This window comes from Micromys minutus (genome assembly GCF_963924665.1).
Source record: "Micromys minutus genome assembly, chromosome: 9".
Taxonomy (NCBI): domain Eukaryota; kingdom Metazoa; phylum Chordata; class Mammalia; order Rodentia; family Muridae; genus Micromys; species Micromys minutus.
The window spans coordinates 6896331-6917246 of NC_137978.1; the positions used below are offsets into that span (position 1 = coordinate 6896331).

A 20916-nucleotide genomic window follows, 5' to 3' on the forward strand; every position below is an offset into this window, starting at 1 on the left:
AAGATCTTGTCATTTGAGTTTTTCCCTTAAAGTGCCTTAAGAATTGAGTTGATTAACAAGAGAGGCAAAATTTCTCAGGAAGCGGTCTGTGTTCATTGACAAGATCAAGGCTGCTGCTGCTGCTGAGAGCCTACGATTTAGTAGTTGTCCTAGACTCCAGACGGCCTGCCGGTCTGCTAAAGAAAGCACACTAAGTAAGGAGGGGAGAGTAGCGTGGAGGATTTGAAGGAGAGGGAGTGGGGTGGCTTTTACTGAAACAGATTGTGTACATACAAAAATTTCCGAAGAACATGGGAGGTTATAAAAGAGTTTGGTTAATAATGTGAGAGGCTGGAGAGAGAAATTAGGGTCAGATTATGGGAGGCTCTTATTGCCTGGCCATTCTTTAGAATTAAAAATAGAAACTAGTTTGCTGGGACATAAATGAGGAGGTAGTAGTATTAGAAAGTAAAGAAGAACCTTTTTTCCTCCCAATTCTTAGCATAGTTTGATGTATATAAGATATTTTAGAATTTATTTTCAATCTTAATATACATTTTAACTTGCACATGTATTTTATAGCTTAAGTTCTCTCATAGATCATATTTCTAAAATGCTACATTAGAAATCAGACATGCAAATTAGCTGTACTGCTTGTATTCCATCAATATTAAAAACATTAAGGTATGTTTGAAGCCAGCCTGCTTTATAGAGCAAGTTCTGGGCCGGCCAGAACTGCATAGTGAGGCCCTGTGTCAAATCTAAACCAAAAGATGTTAGAATTATAAGCAAGAACAAAAATGTTAAGATAACTTACTAATTTAGTCTTTTTATTTTTTTAAATATTTACTTATTATCTACAAGTACACTGTAGCTGTCTTCAGACACACCAGAAGAGGGCGTCAGATCCCATTACAGATGGCTGTGAGCCACCATGTGGTTGCTGGGATTTCAACTTGGTTCCTCTGGAAGAGCAGTCAGTGTTCTTAACCACTGAGCATCTCTCCAGTTGTAATTTTATAAGTGAATTTTAATGTACTTTCCTCCATTCTAAATGAGTTTTCTTTAATGTGTGTGTGTGTACGTCAAGTGTGGGTGTGTTTGTAATGCATTCCTTTTTTCTTTTTGTAGAACTGTCGCTGCTGAAGTTAGAAAGCAGATCTCTGGACAATACAGTGGTTCTCCCCAGCTGCTCAAAAACCTCAACATAGTTGGCAATATATCCCACCACACCACAGTAAGTAGCATGTCCCAGTCACAGAGTGCTGGAAGAGCTTCACTGAAGGAAGCACTGACAGAAGTCAGTGCTCTGGGCTCCCCAGCAGGTCAGCAGTTCAGGCCAGTCTGGGCTGGTGCTACCTTTCTCTCAGTTCAGTTGAGAAGCGTCAGGGGCGCTGGAGAAGTGTCAGTTTCCCAGTCAGCTCTGAAACTCTTATGAGTAGGATTTAAACAATGATGGAGTGCGTAGCTAAGGAAACATACTGAGTATTGAACAAATACTATATGCCAATGGGGTGGGAGATCTGATTGACTGGTAATAACATGTTATAAATGTTTGTGTTACTAAAACTTTAAAACAGCAACTTGCTTTTATGAACAATATTATGTTAGGAAATCTTAGGAATACATGGATTTCTGGGTAATTTTAATGTGCATGGGGTAGTCCTTTAGATATTTTACTGGTATTTTATTATTATTTTTTTCATTTTAAAATTAGATATTCTGTTTTTACATTTCAAATGTTATTCTCTCCCTCTCTCATCCCCCTCCTCCTCCACATATCTCCACGAAGGTGCTCCCTCTCCCTCTCCCACCTCAGCACCTTGACATCCCCTACACTGGGAAAACGCCCCCTCACTGGACCAAAGGCCTCTCCTCACATTGATGACAGACACCGCTGTCCTCTTACATATTCAGCTGGAGCCATGGGTCTCTCCATGTGTACTCATTGGTTGGTGTTTTAGTTCATGGGAGTTCTGGAGGGTTTGGTTGGTTGATAATGTTGTCCTTCCCATGAGGTTGCAGACACATTCAGCTTCTTCAGTCCTTTGTCTAGCTCTTGCATCGGGGTCCCCATGTTCAGTCCGATGGTTAGCTGCAAGCATGCTCAGCTGTATCTGTATGACTCTGGCAGAGCCCCTTGGTTACTGGTATTTTAAATTCTGTCCTTCATCATGTTATTTTCTAGAATTATACCTTAGTCAAAATTCCATAGCCAGACACCAGATTTGGTTTTTATAAATGACTATAACTCATATGCAATTTGTTTTTGCTGCCCAGTCTGATTACCATCTCTTGTCTTATTATTCTGGTATTCTGACTCCAACTATCCTCATGACTGTGAGGACACAGACACCACAGATTCACTCACTGTTTACTCTTCTTGTCCCTGATGTCCTCCTCTGTCCTCACCAAAGGACGACACTGAAGAACTACTTGTGAGCATTCTGATGCTCTGCTGAGTCTCCCCTCAATCTCCTTAACCTCCTCTCATATATCCATCCTGCTTATCCATCCTGCATATCCATCCTACTTATCCATCCTGCTTATCCATCCTGCGTATCCATCCTGCTTATCCATCCTGCTTATCCATTCTGCTTATCCATTCTGCATATCTATCCTACTTATCCATCCTGCTTATCCATCCTGCATATCCATCCTGCTTATCCATCCTGCATATCCATCCTGCTTATCCATCCTGCATATCCTTCCTGCATATCCATCCTGCATATCCTTCCTGCATATCCATCCTGCATATCCTTCCTGCGTATCCATCCTGTGTATCCATTCTGCATCCTGCTTATCCATCCTGCGTATCCATCCTGCATATCCATCCTGCGTATCCATCCTGCTTATCCATCCTGCGTGTCCTTCCTGCTTATCCATCCTGCATATCCATCCTGCTTATCCATCCTGCATATCCATCCTGCTTATCCATCCTGCATATCCATCCTGCTTATCCATCCTGCTTATCCATCCTGCATATCCATCCTGCGATCCATCTTACCTAGCTGATGGCTAGAGTGTGTGCGCTGTCGTTGACTGTGTTGAGTTATGTTTGTGTATCAGATTTGCTGCCTCAGTTCCGTAAGTGCTTTGCAGTGGTTTTTCTACTGCTGCAGCCCCATCAGTGGTCATGCTTGTGCCTCTTTCCCTCACGTTTCCTACTAGACTCCAGTTTCCACATTCTCTTAGCAGCAGTATTTTCTCAAAGGATGTGCAGTGCTTGTTGGCGTCGATTTCTCTTTGTGGTCTCTTTGAAAAGGTGCTTGTTGATTCTGAGAGTCTTCAGGGACACCGAGGGAGGTAGACTACTGCCCATGTTGGCATTTCCTTACTGACTGCATTTCACAATCACACTCAACTACACTGACAGTAATTTCTTGCTATCATCTACTGTCTGCTAACTGTTATTTCCTTGTTGGTTTTAATATCCATTTTTATAGTTGGTTCCTCAGATGGGAATTTAGGAGAGCATCAGCACGTGGGATTCGATCGCAGGTCACTTGAGTTTTTCACCATGTTCTTGCGCTCCTCCCCTCTGCCCCTAACTTTGGGCTATGCTCACTGTATTGGCTTATTTGGAGGTTGAGTCACATTCACCTCCATTTCACTGTCCCGCTTGCTTTCTTGTGGATGTGTTTATTTGCTGTTTCCAGGAATGGATAAAATTCCGCTCTGACTTTTAAAAAAGGCTTCATTGAGTTGTAGCTCATCTACCATATGGTCTGTCTCTTTAAACAATCAAATTCAATGGGATTTAATAAATTCCCACCATAGTCAACTTAGAATATTTTTACCACCCCCAAACAAACCTTTGTCTTGTATTTTATCATTCCCCTTTCTGAGCACAGCTCATACTTGTTTTTGAGGGAGGGTTTTTACTAATACTCCACTAGTGTCTACTTGTGATCCTTGTGCAAACATCCTTGGGTGCTGGGATTATAGGTTGGACTAACACACTTGGCTTATACCAGAGCCTGTGATGGTGATAAGACACTAGAAGTTTACACCAACAGAAAATGTGCCCCAGATGGATGGTAGTGTTTCCTTTTTCACCGTATAGGCAATTGTTTCAGCGTCCTTGGAGGATAGGCAACAAAGATTTTTTTTATAGGAATATATTTTGATTTCTCTTCATTTTATAGCTGTTTGTGATTAATTTACAGTTACACAGTATACAATTCTGAGTCAATAGGTCTTTTATTCCCACACTTGAAAATCGTTAATCCATTCCATTACTTTTCTTTGTTGCTATGGCCAAATACCCATCAAGAAGCAACTTAAGGGAGAAAGTGTTACTGTGGCCCATGGTCTGAGGACGCAACCTGCCACACTGGTGAAGGTGTGGTGATGGGAGTGAGTCCGGGCCTCAGTAACAGGAGCATCGCCCATGTCTCACTAGACCAGGCAGACTTGCTTTCTTCTTTTCCTGTGTAAATTTACTTCAAGGACTGTTGTTGTCCTCGTTGCCTCCTCCTCCTCCTCCTCCTCCTCCTTTTCCTCCTTTTCCTCCTCTTCCTTCTCTTCCTCCTCCTCGTCTTCTTCCTCCTCCTCCTCTTCTTTTTCCTCCTCCTTTTCCTCCTCCTCGTCTTCTTTCTTCTTCCTCCTCCCCTTCTCTCTCCTCTTCCTTTTTTGAGACATGGTTTCTCCGTAGCTCTGGCTGTCCTGGAGCTCAGGCTGGCCACTAACACAGAGATCTGCCTGCCTTTGCCTCCTGAGTGCTGGGATTTAAGGTGCGTGCCAGCACTGCTCAGGGGAGATTGTTGATGCAGACAATTGACTGACGTTACCACAGCCACATCTTACCGCTGTGCTTCTTGGTGATAATCTACTGTGATCTAGAAGTCAGGTTTCATTTCAGACAGTTGATTATAAATAAAGTAAAATGAAAAATATTTCGCCTATGGTTTGTTAAAAGTTTGGTGTATCTTGACATCTATTTCTTTGCTTATGCTATGAGGTTTTTGAAATTTCTTCCAGTTCATGTCTGTAGGCTTTTGTCTTTTTGTCATATTTAGAAATTTGATCCCCTTACAAGGACTTGGGAGATATTAAATAAGACACTATTTAATGCTAATAATAACAGCAACTGTTTTTTGGGTATTTATGATTTACATGCTTATCTGTTTACTTTGTAGCAATAAAATCTATCTTTACCTGTTGCTAGTTGTTCTTCCCAAGAAGACTGGGTTAAGGGTCTCTTACTCAGCAATAGGCAAGTGTACTTCTGTTGAGCTTTTTTTTTTCCCTCCCCCAAGAATCTATTTGTAGTTCTGGCTATCCTGGAACTGGCTATGTAGATCAGGCTGACCCTGAACTCACAGAGATCCACTTTCCTTTGCCTCCTAAGTGCTGGGATTAAAGGCGTATACCGCCACTTCCAGTTGAGCATTCTTGTTTCCTGTGTATGGCATGTTGTCTGTGCACCACTCAGATGCATTGCCCTCTGAGGCCAAAAGAGGGCATCAGATCCCCTAGGGTTGGAGTGACAGATGGTTGTGAGCCACCATTTGGGTGCTTGGAATTCAGTCTAGGTCTTCAGCAAAAGGAGCCAGTTTTCTTAACCTTTAGGCCATCTCTCTAGTCCCTTCATTGAGAAATAACGTGCTCTTATTTTTGCTGATCTATTTTTTTCCATTCTTGAATTTGAGCAGTATGCTATCTTAGTAAAAAGTATACTTTCAGAGCAGAAGAGATGGGTCAGCAGGTAAGAGGGTGCACTTGTCTTCAGAGATCCTAAGTTCTGTTCCTTGCACCCATGCTAGGTCTCAGAGCCCTTTTCAGCTATGGGGGACCTTATGCCTTCTTCTGGCATCTGTGGGTACCTGTGTGCAGCATTTATCCATTATAAAGCACTACAAGAAATAGCCATGGAAACAAGTAAGGGCCACACAAAATGACCCCAGACAGAAGCAGCGTGAGAATGAAGGAACAGAGGCATCAGGAAGGCACCACTCACTACAACACAAGGAGTTTAGAGTCCTACAGAATCAGATTCTAGACAGAGAAGCACAGAAACAGAACATAAGGCAGGAAATGCTACCAGAGATAGAGAAGCAATTGCAGTTACATAATTGTAAATGATTCAGTTGGGCCAGGTGAGGTGGTGCAGGCCTGTAATTCCAACACTCGTGATGCAGAAGCCAGAGAATCAGGGACTTGGGCCTTCAAAATGGTTCAGTGGGTAAGGGGGCCTGCGGCCAAGTCTGACGGTGAGTTAGGTTGTGGGAGTCCATGTGGGAGAAGGGATGAGCTGACCCTTCCAAGTTGTCTTCTGACCTATACATGGGGACACACATACAGACAATTTAAAAATCTTTCAAAAGTATACTTCCAGCCTGGGCAAAATATAATGAATATTTTATTAATAGTACATAAATAGGTCTGAGTATTAAGTATTCTGTTACAAATGAGTATTAACTAAACTATTACAAATGAGTGTAAACTGGATGTCTTAAAGCAATAGAAGTTTATTTGGGAGTTTCCAAGTCAACAGAAATTACTGAAGTAAGGGTTTGACAGTGCCTTAGCCTTTGCAGTAGTTGGAAATCAGTTCTTGCCTATTCTGGTTCTGGTGCTCCTGACATTTCTTTATCTGAGGCCGCATCTGTTGCAGGAGATTTGATCACACTGTAAACCTGGAGATTGTGTTGTTTACTGGAAATTCTCGTTTTTAGTTGTAGTGTGGCTTAACCTTAGCCTATGCCTTAGATCCCTTTATACTCATGTTTAATCCCAAACAAGAAAGGTCAAGTTAGTTTGTAGAAGGAAGCACCCATGTTTGAAAATGAAGTCTAATTGAATGGTAGAAAAATTGAGGAATCAGAGAAAGATTTGATGGAATAGGATCTTCCCAACTCTCACAGGTAGACAGAGAGAACAACAAGGGAAAGGAGGCAGTTTTACCTGGACAGTTTTACAGTTTACTGGACAGAGACCAGTTGAAGAGAGAACAAGTAGACACAGGTGAAGGCAGAATGAACCAGAGAATGAGAGGGAGCCAGAAGATTAGGATAGATTGCCAAAGTTAGTATGAGGCCAAGCAGAGCAATTCAGGAAAGGCTGAGAGAGAAGTCAGATTGAATCAGTCACCTTGGAGAAGAGTTTTGAACAGAAGAGCTGAGTTGAATCAGTGAATGAGAAAGAACTAGAAAAGGATGAGCTTATTCAGATTAAGTCTCTGAGACTGAAACCGTTCTGGCCTAGATTAAATTGTACAGAGGCTGGAAGCTTCTTGGACTAGGCCTAGGTTAGCAAGGGAGGCAGACAACCTCCAAGATGACAATTACAGCAGGTGAGTAAAGCTTACTGTTACATGCGTCACTTAATCTGAGGCTAGAATCTCCAGGTGTGTCTTTTTGCTCCCTTTTGTATGGCTTCTTCTCCAGTGTATACAGCCACGATCACCTGATGCCTTAAATGGACATTGATGACTGCATGTAGGCACACCCATGTAATGCAGGGCAGTGTCTCCGTCTTAAGCTTTTTAACCACGTACATTAGCATGCACAGTGGACCTGCCATGGACCAGGGTGTGGAGAGTTTTGGGAGCATGAGTGTTTTACCTGCCACAGTCTGGTCATGTGTATTTGCTACCTTGATCACCAGTAACAACACATAACATGAAGCAGCTTTAGACACTTAGCAGTACAAATTCCAAAGATAATAATTGTTCTAGTGAGTACATAGGAAGCCATAAAGTGTAACAAGATTGGTAGTTACTATTTTTGTTTTAATGTGAGAGTTATGGGAATAGTCTATATGTAAGGGTTACAAGTGTGAGGACAGCATGGGGAGCCCAAGGCCGAGTGCTGTGACTATTAGAATCAGCATGTCTGCTGACATTTTACAGAGAACTAGGATAAAACATGTCCATTGTTTTCTTTGCTTCAAGTTGTCAGCTTGTTCATTCACCTCTCCCTCTGCACCTCCTCTCTGCTAGGTGCCCCTCACTGAAGCAGTCGATCCTGTGGATTTGGAAGATTACCTCATCACTCACCCGTTAGCTGTGGATTCTGGGCCTCTTCGAGATTTGGTTGAATTTCCTCCAGATGATATTGAAGTTGTATATAGTCCTAGGGACTGCAGAACCCTTGTTTCAGCTGTGCCTGAAGAAAGGTAAGGAGATATTGACCATGTTTCAGCTTTAATGTAACTATAGGAAGACAATTTTCATTATTTTATTTAAGCCATACTTTTATGGTATTTTTTATTATAAAAAAAGAAAACAATGCTTATAAAATTCATTCTGTATTCTTCCTTTGGATACCCTTTTAGAAATCTTTCTAATAAGAACTCTGTGTACATTTTACTTTTCTGTCTAAATTATATTTTGTTTTTCTTAAAACAGTGAAATGGACCCACATGTTAGAGATTGTATAAGAAGTTACACAGAAGACTGGGCAATTGTGGTCAGAAAGTGAGTCCCTTGTTTACTATCCTGTGTTACAGTGCTGAGTAGAGGGCTGAGAGGTGACTGGGTGGTTACTGTGTTACAGTACTGAGTAGAGGGCTGACAGGTGACTGGGTGGTTACTATGTTACAGTACTGAGTAGAGGGCTGAGAGGTGACTGGGTGATTACTGTGTTACAGTACTGAGTAGAGGGCTGAGAGGTGACTGGGCGGTTACTGTGTTACAGTACTGAGTAGAGGGCTGAGAGGTGACTGGGTGGTTACTGTGTTACAGTACTGAGTAGAGGGCTGACAGGTGACTGGATAGTTATGAGCACTTGCTGCTGCAGCTGCTGCAGAGGACACAGTTCCTGGCACCCATGACGCAACCATCTGGAATTCCAGGTTTAGGGTATTCTATGGCCTCTTTTGGCAGTCACAGGCACACGGCATGTACATTGTTACATACATGCAGGCCAGCACTCATACACATAAAATGAAATAGGTAAATCTTAAAAAAATAGTCACTTAGAGGAATTTTTTAATGGTATTAAATTAGATTTCATAAAAATTATGAGACTTATTCATTAAACAAAATTGTCAAAGCAGAAGAATATTATCTATAGATATATTATTTTAAGGCATTTTATGTTTTCCTTATAAAATATTAAGCTTGTAGGAGTACTATTCCTATATTGTTGAGTCATCATGAACGCTCAGTGTAATGATGACAGTTCTGTAGTCTAATTCTCTTAGGAAATCATGGTGGATATTGTTGAATTGTTTTTCAGTTTTGTAAAACTTGCATAGCTAAGTTAAATTTAACAGCCAGCTTTCACTACATAGTTATTGGAAAGTCTTTTTTTTTTTTTTTTAAAGATTTTTTTCTGTGTAGCCCTGCTGAGCCTCCATCTGTGATTCCTCCATCTCTGCCCCCAGTGATGAGACTCTCTTCTCTTTTTTAAAAAAGCTGTTGTAATACTTACAGGTCCTGGACCTTTACATGTATCTAGTTAGGTAACTGCTCATAGAAAATAATCTTTTCTATGCCATAGTTAATAATTTTCTAACAGATTTTTTGAAATACTAAGTGATATTAAAAAATAAAATGCAACTGTTTTTCATTAGTAATTCACGTAACTAAGAAGGGTCTTCATTCTGGAACATTTAACCATGGTTTTCTAAAGGAGATAGAAGAACAAGTAGCGATCAGTTTGCTTATGATGGTTTTCACAGATGAATGATCTGTGCTAAATATTACTAGCATAAGTAATGTGGACTGGAGATGGGGCTCAGCAGTTTAGAGCACTGGCTATTCTTACGGAGGACCTGGGTTTGATTCCTACTGTCACTGGCATCTAACAGCCATCTCTACCTCCTGATCCAGGGGTCTGATGTCCTCTGTGGGCATCACATAAACATGCTGCACAGAGTTACATGCAGGCATACATACACATAAAACAAATGTAAATAAGGGTGATAATTGGTGTCTCCGTTGCTTATGGTTTTGCCCTCTTGGCTGCTGTCTTACCTTGCTAGGCTTAAGATTGTGTTAAGCGTCATTCTTCAGGAGATCACCGATAGCCTTATTGGTTTGGGTATGACGTATTGGAGGATGCTTTACTGCTCTTTATATAGAATGATTGTAAACACAGAATTTTTGAGACTGTTCTAATAGCCAGATTTTTTACATTACTAGAGAAATGTAATATTCTTCTTGTCAGATAATTGGAAAACCTTTTACTTCTATGCATATGGATTGGAAACCTATAATCTAAAATCTTAATAAAGGTATTAATTGTGGGAGGGGAGAGATATTGATTGATTGATTATTAGTTATTTTAGACTCATGATGACTCATTGGTTGAGACATAATGAAGGGGAATTAACATTAATTGCTAATTATCATGTGCTGGGTAGTTTATTGAGCACTTAATGCTTAATAGCTTTTATGGTTTCAACAGATAAGGCACCTCAGACTCAAATCAGTTAAGTATTAATTTATCTGAGGTTCTCATAAACCAAAAAGTGAAGTGGCTAGGATTAGAAGCTAGAGACTCATGGCTTGCTAGGCACAGTGGCACACACCTTTAGTTCCAGCACTCAGGAGGCAGAGGCAGGTAGATCTTTTGAGTTCTAGTATAGCCTGGTCTACGAAGTGAGTTCGAGGACAGACAGGGTTACATAGTGAGACCATGTCTCAAAAAAACAAAAAATGAAAATTCAGTGTATTTTTTTATATTATTAAAATTTTATATTATTATTAAAATCATTATTTTCTACTTAGATTTTTTTAACCTTGGGTTTCTGGTTGTTTCTGTTTGTTTTTAACTGTCTGATTTTCTGAATAAAAAGTAAAATTTAAATCTTTGGTGTGAGAAGGAAGAAAAACAGGATTTACTTTTAGAAGTAGATAATCTGCTTTTTATTTAGATTAAAGGAGCTTTGGATGAACAGTTTCTTAAATCCTGGTTAGCACACTGAAAACTGTGAAATAGACCCCAGTCATGTGTGTGTGAAGAAATAATACGTTATTGTGCTCAGCATGAGACATTTTGAAAAAATCAATTTTATTTTTAAAGATACCATAAACTGGGAACAGGATTTAACCCCAACACACTGGATAAGCAGAGAGAAAGACAAAAAGGACTGCCCAGACAAGTCTTTGAGTCCGATGAAGCTCCAGATGGCAACAGCTACCAGGATGAGCAAGTAATGTTTTTATGTTTTTATTTTTAGCTGACTATAAGAGAGTTGTTTTAGTTAACTAATAACTAATGTTTATAACTTATTTTTTCTTTTTAATGAAAGGATGACCTTAAAAGACGTTCAGTGTCAATAGATGACACTCCAAGGGGTAGCTGGGCCTGCAGTATCTTCGACTTAAAAAATTCACTTCCTGATGCCTTGCTTCCTAATCTACTTGATCGAACTCCAAATGAAGAAATAGATCATCAGAATGATGAGCAAAGGAAGTCAAACCGCCACAAGGAGCTGTTTGCTCTGCACCCATCACCAGATGAGGTACTGACTTTGTATGTGAAGAAGCCAAGGGGGCCAGACCTGGTGCTATGCCTGTCATCTGAGCCACTTAGAAAGCTGAGGCAGGAGGATCACAATTTTAAGGACTGCTTGAACTATATATTTATTTAGTTTAAGGACAACTTGGGTACCTTAGTGATAACCTATTTCAAAGTAAAGTAAAATGGGCCAGGAGTGTGGCTCAGTGGCAAAGTACTTTCCTACCACGTGTAGGGCTGTGCACCTTTTCTGGAAGTGTGATTCGTATGTAGTATTACAGTCATGTGGGAAACAGCTGTGGGATCTGTGAGTTAAACATGCTCTGGCTGAGTACACATGGACTGGAATGGCTTCCACTTAGAGACAGATGTGGTGTTCTTTCCGGTGTCTAACTCTGAAGACCAGAAACGCAGATGCTTAAAGTCTTAAAAACAAAACTCTGATATGCTAAGTAGCCACTGCTGTTACTTCTCCCTCTGCAGGAAGAACCAATCGAACGGCTTAGTGTTCCGGATGTGCCCAAAGAGCATTTTGGACAAAGACTTCTTGTGAAATGTTTATCACTCAAGTGAGTATTTCTTTCACTCTTACCTTTTCTGTTTCCTGGGCTAATACTTTGATTACTGGTATAACAAAACTTTAGGCTTCATGCTTGTGTATATGTATTTATAAGAATTGTTTTTCCTTTTTTCTTTTGAAATTACTATCTTTTAAGATCTTACATATTTATTTTTTTAAGAAAAATGTTTATTTATATTTAATGTTTTCTACATAATGCACCCATTATGAACAGCTATTCAGAAAAGAGGAAAATATGCACAAGTCAGAGGTACTGCGTTGGTATTATCTGTCTTACAAAGCCGAAGTGGCGCCAGGATGTGGTGCTTACCTGTTATCCCAGCACTCAGTAGGTGCTTACCTGTTATCCCAGCACTCAGTAGGTGCTTACCTGTTATCCCAGCACTCAGTAGGTGCTTACCTGTTATCCCAGCACTCAGTAGGTGCTTACCTGTTATCCCAGCGCTCAGTAGGTGCTTACCTATTATCCCAGCGCTCAGTAGGCTGCAGATGAGGACCATGGCGTGAGGACACCACGGATAAGAGTGACAAGACCCTGTGTTTCTCTCTCAAATAATCACGTATTTATGCTTTTAGGTTTTCTAGTGGTAAATTGTTAATCCGATCTTTACTTCCTGGCTGGGGTGGCGTGATTCTCCCACCCCAGCACTCTGGAGTGCCTGAATAAAAGACAAATGTGTAACCTTATTTTTAATAGACTCTAAGCTTGCTCAGTGGCTGGTCACTTCCAAACCTCCTCACAGCTAGCACACACTCCCCTCCCCTCAGTGTTACTGACTAGCACTCTCTAAGTCCATGTTTCCTTCTGGGCACCCCCCCCCCCCCCCCACCGGCTGACCCACCTGCTCCTTCACTGCTTGGTCTGTGCTATGGAAGTCCTGCCTCTGTCTGTCTGCATAGCCATTGGCCTCTGACTCTTTATTGACTAGTCAAAAAACCAACTGTTCCCAGGGACCAGCAGTGGATGTGCAAATTCCCCATGTAAGCACAAATCAGATCCCTACAATGGACTTTCAGTGTTTGCCTTAAAATTTCTTTCCAAAGTAATTCTAGCTCAAGAAAACTTTTGTGTAATGAAGAAAATAGACAGCAACAGTATATACGTGCTTCCTGCCAGAAACTACAATCTTTCTGTCTCGTCTGTGTTTATCTTGAATAAACATATTTATTTAGGGCCAAGTGCTCCAAGGTCTCTCTCGTGCCACACATGGTTGAGTTGTTTTGTGTGGTGATTGCCACCTACACTAGAAGATGGTTCTCTGATGATGGTTGAGTTACTTTTGATTATATATGTGAACGTGTAGACGCAGGTGCTGGGGGTGCTCCTGGGAGCTGGACTTACATTTGACTGGGAGTCACTGGGCATTGGAACTGCGAACAGAACCCTTGGCAGGAGCAGTGTGTGTGCTCTTCTCTGAGAAGACAGTCATCTCTCCAGTCCCTGAAGTGACTCTCATTTAGAAATAGAAAGCATCTTGGGAGACAGTCACAAAGTATGCAGACAAAGTTTAATCTCCTGAGGATTTTCAGACTCATTTGCTCACTAATCTCCAAATTAAAACAAACTATGGAAGTCTTAACGTGTACGCCATCCTTGCCCAGGGACAGTGCTACTACTCCGTGGTTCTTGTCGCCTAAGTAAGCTCAAGAGTCATTTTCTATGTTTAGTTTTCCGATTTGATGTGAAGTTCGAGCACTTTAGAGACATTGGTAACTGCTGCACTATACAGCTTAACTCCGGCTTGAAGAACATTTTCTGCCGCCTGTGTTGCTGGCCATTGGTGTTTGTTTGCTTGTTTTTTCAAAGATCTATTTATTTTATTCATGAGTACACTGTAACTGACTTCAGACACACCAGAAGAGGTCATTGGATCCAATTATAGATGATTGTGAGCCACCGTGTGGTTGCTGGGAATTGAACTCAACCTTAAGATGAGCAGTCAGTGCTCTAACCACTGAGCCATCTCTCTAGCCCATGGCCATTGTTTTTGATGGGGAGTTTTGAAGACAAAACTTTTTCTTTTCTAAAAAATTTTGTTGTTGCTGTTTTGAGATAGGGTCTCATTTTGTATCTCTGGCTGTCCTGGAACTTCCAATATAGAACAGGCTGACCTCTTAACTCAGAGGTCTCCTGCCCCATGGGTGTTGTTGGCATTGAAGATGCAAACCACTATGCCCCCCAGTAAATATTTTTTCTTTAAAGAGCTAGTTTCTTTTTTTTTTTTTTTTTTTTTTTTTGGTAGGTTCAGCTCTGTTTTAGTCTCAAAGTTTTGAACTTTATTTTTTCTTGTTGAAGGAAGTTCAATGTCATTTGATGTAGTCGGGTAACTTATATGCCCCCGGTAACTCATGTCCCTGAAGTAGCTCAGTCCCTGGGTGACTTACACATATGTGTGCTGCTTTTCCTTGTGTTTTCTTTTACTTCTTGCTGTCTGTGGAGTAATTTTATATGACAAACAATATTTTCTTTATTTTACAAATGAGGAAATGTGAATTAAAAGGGATTACTAGAAATTCTGCTTAATAATGCTCAGTGAGTAATTGAAGAAGAAACTGTTCTTCCCATTATAGGGTGTTCTTGTAATAGGTTTATTAGTTCTAACTTAAAAAGAAAAACTTGAATTTGTAGCTCAGCCAGATAGATTTCTTTGTATATCAATATGACAGTTTTCTTTCTTTGAAAGCCAAAGCTTTATACATTGAGTTAAATTTGTGTAGAAACCTACTAGATAAATTGAATAGATTTTTGTTCATATTTCGACCTCTACATTGTGTTAAAGTCCTTTATAGCAGCCATTTTGATGCATGGGGTGTCCCACAATTTATTTACATCTTTTCATTTCTTTGTTGACACCGTTTCATCTTTCCTAGTCTAGAGCTTACTGTGTAGTTGAGAATGACCTTGAATTTCTGATTCTTCTACCTCCCAGTGCTGGGATTCCTGGACTGAACCCTCACCTGCTTTGTGCAGTATTGAGGGGGAACCTAGAACCCTCTGTACATGCCAGGCAAGCTCTCTCCTGACAAACCACACCCCAGCTCCAGATCTTAGCCTTTTGAACTGTACAAATGAGAAGTGTGTATTCCAAGTGCTATGCAAGTATTATTGCTCTCTTACTCCGGAGCGTGTTTCTCACTCATACCCATGTCGGCCTGTCGGACCACTCCATTAGACTGTCATGTGACTGTTGACTTTATGGAAACTGAGTTCTTAGCTCTAAATGTCAAAGACCAAGATCCCAGTGGTTTGTTTTCTGGCAAGCTTTTACTTCTGGTTTGTAAGTATCTGATTTCTTCCTGTGTGTGCACTGGATGAGAAAGAGATAAAAAGGAAAGGGAAGGACATGCCTGCTGTATGGAGAAAGTTTATTATAGACGTGTGGGAAATATTATAGATATTATAAATCTATTATATATATAGATATTATAGATATGTAGGGAGAAAGTTTATTATAGACGTGTGGGAGAACATAGCCAGAGCAGACACATCTGGGAGAGTCCAGAGTGGTCATGACCCTGAACCTTGTGGGGAGAAGGAAAGTGGGAGAGAAAAAAGAGCCAAGTACAGCAGCTAGGAGGGCAGAGCAAGGAGCAAAAGAAAGGGCCAGGGACCACATGTCTGAATTATAAAGGGAAGAACCAGCCCAGGGGAGAGGGTGGGGCCTGCCAGCTACACATTCTTAACAGTAGGACTAAGGGTGCTGTGCAAACCTGGAGGCCGGGACGACTTTGAGATGTTAGATAGGCACCTGCTTGTCCTGGCTTTGAAATTTAACTTGCACATGCTTGGAGGCCAGAGATTGATGCTGGATCTCTTCCTTTACTGTCCACTTAAAAAATACATTTTATTTAATTTTATGTATGTAGGAGTTTTGTCTGCATGCATGTCTGTTCACCATGTATTTGCAGTGTTCGTGGAGGCCAGAAGAGGGCATTAGATCACCTGGAACTGGAGTTGCATATGTTGTGAGCTTCCATGTGGGTGCTGGGAATTTAACCTGGGTCTCCTGCAAGAGCAACCTGTGCTCTTAACCACTGAGCCATTTTTCCAACTTGCATCTAGTTTGTTGTTTGTGGCAAGGTTTCACACTGATCCTGGAGCTCTCTGCTTCAGCAAGACCACCTGGCTCCAGGGATTTTTTCTGCTTTCACAGCACTTGGACTATAGACACATTCCTCCATGCCTGGCTGTGTCTGTGGGATCCAAATTCAGGTCTTTATGCTTAAGCCAAAGGTATGCCTCAAATCTTCTTCCTCCTTTGGTAGGGACTCCAGTTTCATTAGATTAATGTCCCATCCTTAGGATGTTAACCTAAGGCAGGCATGGTGCAGGAGGAGCTGAGAGTTCTACATCTTGATCCGAAGGCAGTTAGGAGGAGGGTCTCAAATCCCACCCCCACAGTGACACACTTCTCCAACAAGATCATACTTCCTAATAGTGCCACTGCCTGGGCCAAGCATATTTAAACCACTGCAGTTATACAGAGAAGTGTAACCGTGGGCTTTTAATCCATGTCCCAGTTCCTGAGGCGTATCAGTTATGAGTAAATGCCTAGGCCATGAGCTAGGCTTGTTCCCTGACTAGCTCGTAACTTATTTTAACCTGTTCTTACTGTTCTGTGTCTGCCATATCACTAGTTACCTGTCTTCAGTTTCATGTCTGACTCCTTTGAGTTCAGGAAGGATCCCTGTGGGATGTCCCATCTTCTAATCCTGTCTCAGCTTTCTGGCCACCAGTTATTGACAGGTGATGCTTCTACACAGCACACAAGAGATTCTCTCTACAGAGAAGCCATTTGTGTTTCTTAGGAGAAGGGGTGACATAGATGGGCACAGGTGTGTGTGACGAGAGAGCTATTGAGACAGTGAACTTTGACATCAGAATTTCTTTTCAGGGAGATCTTTCTGGATGTGTCTGTCTGTTTCTCCTCTCCTCTCTTTCTACTCCCGTTTATCTGTTTCTGTCTCTCTCCCTCTCTCTCTCTGTATGTGTGTATGTGTTTCTGTTTTAGTCTGTCCATCTGTGCGGATATATACATGTGAGTACAGACGTCTGAAGAGGGAGTCAGCTCCTCTGGAGCTACAGTTACAGCACAGCTGTTGGCTGCTGCCTGAAACATTTCTTGGGACGTGAACTTAGATTCTCTGCAAGACCAACAGTCTTAATTGATGAGCCATCTCTCTAACCCCAGTCTATCTTTCATATGTATTTAAAAGCTAATTTTTCCTTTTTTGTTTCCTAAAGGTTTGAGATAGAAATTGAGCCCATTTTTGCAAGTTTAGCTTTATATGATGTCAAGGAGAAGAAAAAGGTAAGGCTCTGGGATGTGGTTGCGGTCATTGTCATAATTGTCAGTTTTAGAAACCTTGCTGCTTGGTCATAAGATAAACACATAGTGACTCTTCAAACATTGAAACTGAAAAAGAAAACAGAAATTTAACTTTTCAACACTAGTGAATATTTTCATCTTATAGAAAATACTTTAGTTGAAACCTGGTTTTTGTTTTACTGAAAAAGTCTCCAAAGCAAATGGCAGAAGCAATGTGTTAAGAAGCAGATATGCTGATGTAGGTGACTCCTTTACTGTAGCTGTGTGTGACTGAGGGACTTGAGGCATGACTCTTCAGAAAACGGGTCCCAGGTTCTAGTCCAGAGTAGTTTATATAGACTTTTGGCTTTGATATAGATACATAGATGAAAATATATAATCAATAAAATATATAATCAACTATGAATTTTAATGAAATGTTTTAGACTGTTTAAGACTATATATATATATGATTTTTGCACATGTTAAATTTTATAATGATATAAAAATTTAATATCTGAATGTATTTTTCAGATTTCAGAGAATTTTTATTTTGACCTTAATTCAGAACAGATGAAGGGACTGTTACGGCCACACGTACCCCCTGCTGCTATTACCACTCTGGCCAGATCAGCCATCTTTTCTATAACTTATCCTTCCCAAGATGTCTTTCTTGTGATAAAGGTGAGACTATCTTCAGAGTGTTTATTGCTTGGTGACTACTCACTGCGGACTTGGTAAGGACAGCGCCCGTCTTGGTTTTGTGTGTAAACCTTTGACCACATTGGACACAGCTACAGTTACAGCCCAGCTTCTCCTGAGTTGGAAGTAGTACTGATCCTCTTTCTTCAGACAGTGGGTTTATCTTGAGGGGTTGCTTCACATGACTGTGGGAGCTGACTGCTGCCCTGAATTTTAGGGCCAGCTGCTAAGAGCTAGATAATTATTGTAGTCGTGAGTCCAGAGTTCACATGATAACAGACTGGAGGTGTAGGCCTGGTTTCTATGATGGTTTTCTTCAGGAAAACTCGGTCTTGTTAAAGCCTTTAGCTGATTGGATGAGACCCACTCCCCATAATCAACTCTATTCAAGGGCTACTGTTTTAATTGTTAATAATCTCTAAAAAATATTTTCACAGCAACTTTTAGGGAAATGTTTGTCCGCACAATTGAGGACCCAGGTCTATGTAAATTAACACTCATAGTTACTATATAGCATTTATGTCCAAGTCCCAGAAATGTAAAAGCTAAAACCGTTGTCATAGATGATTGGTTGATAGAGAGTTCTCACTGTCAACCAGTTGACCACCAGAAATGCTGTCTGGGCACAGAGGCGGGACGGCCGGAAGCCTGAGGCCAGCCGGACTACACAGCCAGGTCCTGTCTCTTAAAAAGGAGCGCAAAATGAAAATAACAACCACAAAACACCCCCAAGCTTACTCCCCCAGAGAAGTAATTATAAAATCCAAACACTGGCCAGGTTTATAATTCCAGTTTGGTAGGCTGAGGCAGAAGAATTGCAGGTTCAAGACTAGATTGGGTTATAGAGTGAGTTTAAGACTAGCCTGGGCTACTTTAGGAGAACTTTCTCAAAATCAAAGGTAAAATGAGGGCTGGGGATAGAGTCTAGTGTTAGTGATAGAGCAGTTGTTTAGTGAGGACATGGGGCCCTAGGTTTAGTCCCTAGCACTGGGAGGGTGAATTCAAATATCACTATGCTGCTACTATCATGTTGTAACTTAGCCTAGTTGGGACCAGCAGGTGGCTCTGCAGGTCTGACAGAGCTCACTGCCAATCCCAGCGCATGAGCTTGTTCCTGGAATCCACATGGCGAATTGTCCTCTGCCATCTTCTTCCAAGACAAAATAAGTAAATAAATGTTAAAAAACAAACAGAAGAATTTGGTTACTTGATTTTGGTTAAATTGACCTTGACTTGAGAGCAGCCTAAAATGTATTCCTTAGTCACGTTATTTATATACAATTATTATAAAGTGGTAATGAAAATTTTAATATGATTATAAAGTAGATTTTCATAAAATGTGTACTTTTTACCCACAGGAATAATGCCCCAATTTGTTGGATGCATTCTTATGAATTAAGGTTAAAATTAGTTTTAGTTTCAGCTGGAGAAATTCACTTCAGAAGACCCTCTTAGATGAGGTGAGCTCTGCAGGCTAGGGTGGCACCTTTATCCCCAACACAGCAGGGACGGGGCAGCTGGGAGTTTGCGGCCAGCCTAGTATACATAATAAGTTCCAGGACAGCAGGACTACACAGAGAGACCCTGCCTTCAAATACCCAAGATATTAATAGTACTATGATTAAGTTATAATATACTAATAAATATAAGAGCAATATATATTATTATTTTGAACATGAATATAAATAAGACATATAGTTAATTTTACATGTGGAGGATGGCAAATTATTATAAGCTAGATCATTTTGAAAGAAATGAGCTCCAATATATACAGAGAACTCAAGAAGTTAGACTCCAGAGAATCAAACAATCCTATTTCAAAATGGGGTACAGAGCTAAACAAAGAATTCTCAATTGAGGAATATCAAATGGCTGAGAAGCATCTAAGGAAATGCTCGACATCCCTAGTCATCAGGGAAATGCAAATCAAAACAGCCCTGAGATTCCACCTCACACCAGTCAGAATGGCTAAGATGAAAAACTCAGATGACAGCAGATGCTGGCGAGGATTCGGAGAAAGAGGAACACTTCTCCACTGTTGGTGGGGTTGTAAACTGATACAACCACTCTGTAAATCAGTCTGGCAGTTCCTCAGAAAATTGGACATAGTACTACCTGAAGACCCAGTTATTCCACTTCTGGGCATATACCCCAGAGATGCTCTAACATACAATAAGGACACATGTTCCACAATGTTCCTTGCAGCTCTATTTATAATAGCCAAAAGCTGGAAAGAATCCAGATGTCCTTCAGTAGATGAATGGATACAAAAATTGTGGTACATTTATACAATGGAATACTACTCAGCTATTAGAAACAAAGACTTTATTAAATTCCTAGGAAAATGAATGCATCTAGAGAATATCATCCTGAGTGAGGTAACCCAGTCACAAAAGAACAGACATAATATGCAGTCACTGATAATTGGATACTAGCCCCAGAAAGCTCTGAATACGCCAGAAACAACTCACAGATCATATGAAGCTCCAAAAAAAAAAAAAAAAAAAAAAAAAAAAAAAGGCCAAAAAGGGCAAGCCTCAGTCCTTTTTAGGAAAGAAACAAACAAACAAACAAAGAAGTGTATAGCACCCACTCAGAGTGGGGCACACCTAGACCATAAATCATTAATAACTCAAGAGCTAAGAAGATAGCCTTGTGACAATTTTTGGTATTTGAAAATTATTATGTTTAATCTATACACACCAAGAAAACTTTGACTATTTCCATGTTATGTTTTGTTTTACATGTACTTTATGCTTATGGTAACTAGTGGGATTTCAATACATACTATCAAACCTTTAAAAAAAATCAAGTACTGACAAAAATACATTCATATAGTTTTATGCCAAATGCTTTTAAAAAATCTGTGCATATATCTCTCTCTTTTAAAATAAAGCTGTAAGAAAAAAAATAAAAGAAATGAGCTGGTACG

The 20916-nt window shown here is 40.5% G+C and overlaps 1 protein-coding gene across 4 annotated transcripts in view; it reads left to right on the forward strand.

The window, feature by feature from the left end:
• DOCK7 (dedicator of cytokinesis 7) overlaps positions 1–20916 on the forward strand; it is a 174791-nt gene that overhangs the window by 23095 nt on the left and 130780 nt on the right. For all 4 annotated transcript variants that reach the window (XM_080921575.1, XM_080921576.1, XM_080921577.1 and 1 more), the window contains exons 2-9: positions 1111–1216; positions 7925–8100; positions 8333–8401; positions 10956–11085; positions 11185–11397; positions 11877–11962; positions 17219–17285; positions 17817–17966. In XM_080921575.1, the coding sequence (XP_080777701.1) occupies positions 1111–1216; positions 7925–8100; positions 8333–8401; positions 10956–11085; positions 11185–11397; positions 11877–11962; positions 17219–17285; positions 17817–17966 (997 nt within the window). The remainder of the gene's footprint in view (positions 1–1110; positions 1217–7924; positions 8101–8332; positions 8402–10955; positions 11086–11184; positions 11398–11876; positions 11963–17218; positions 17286–17816; positions 17967–20916) is intronic.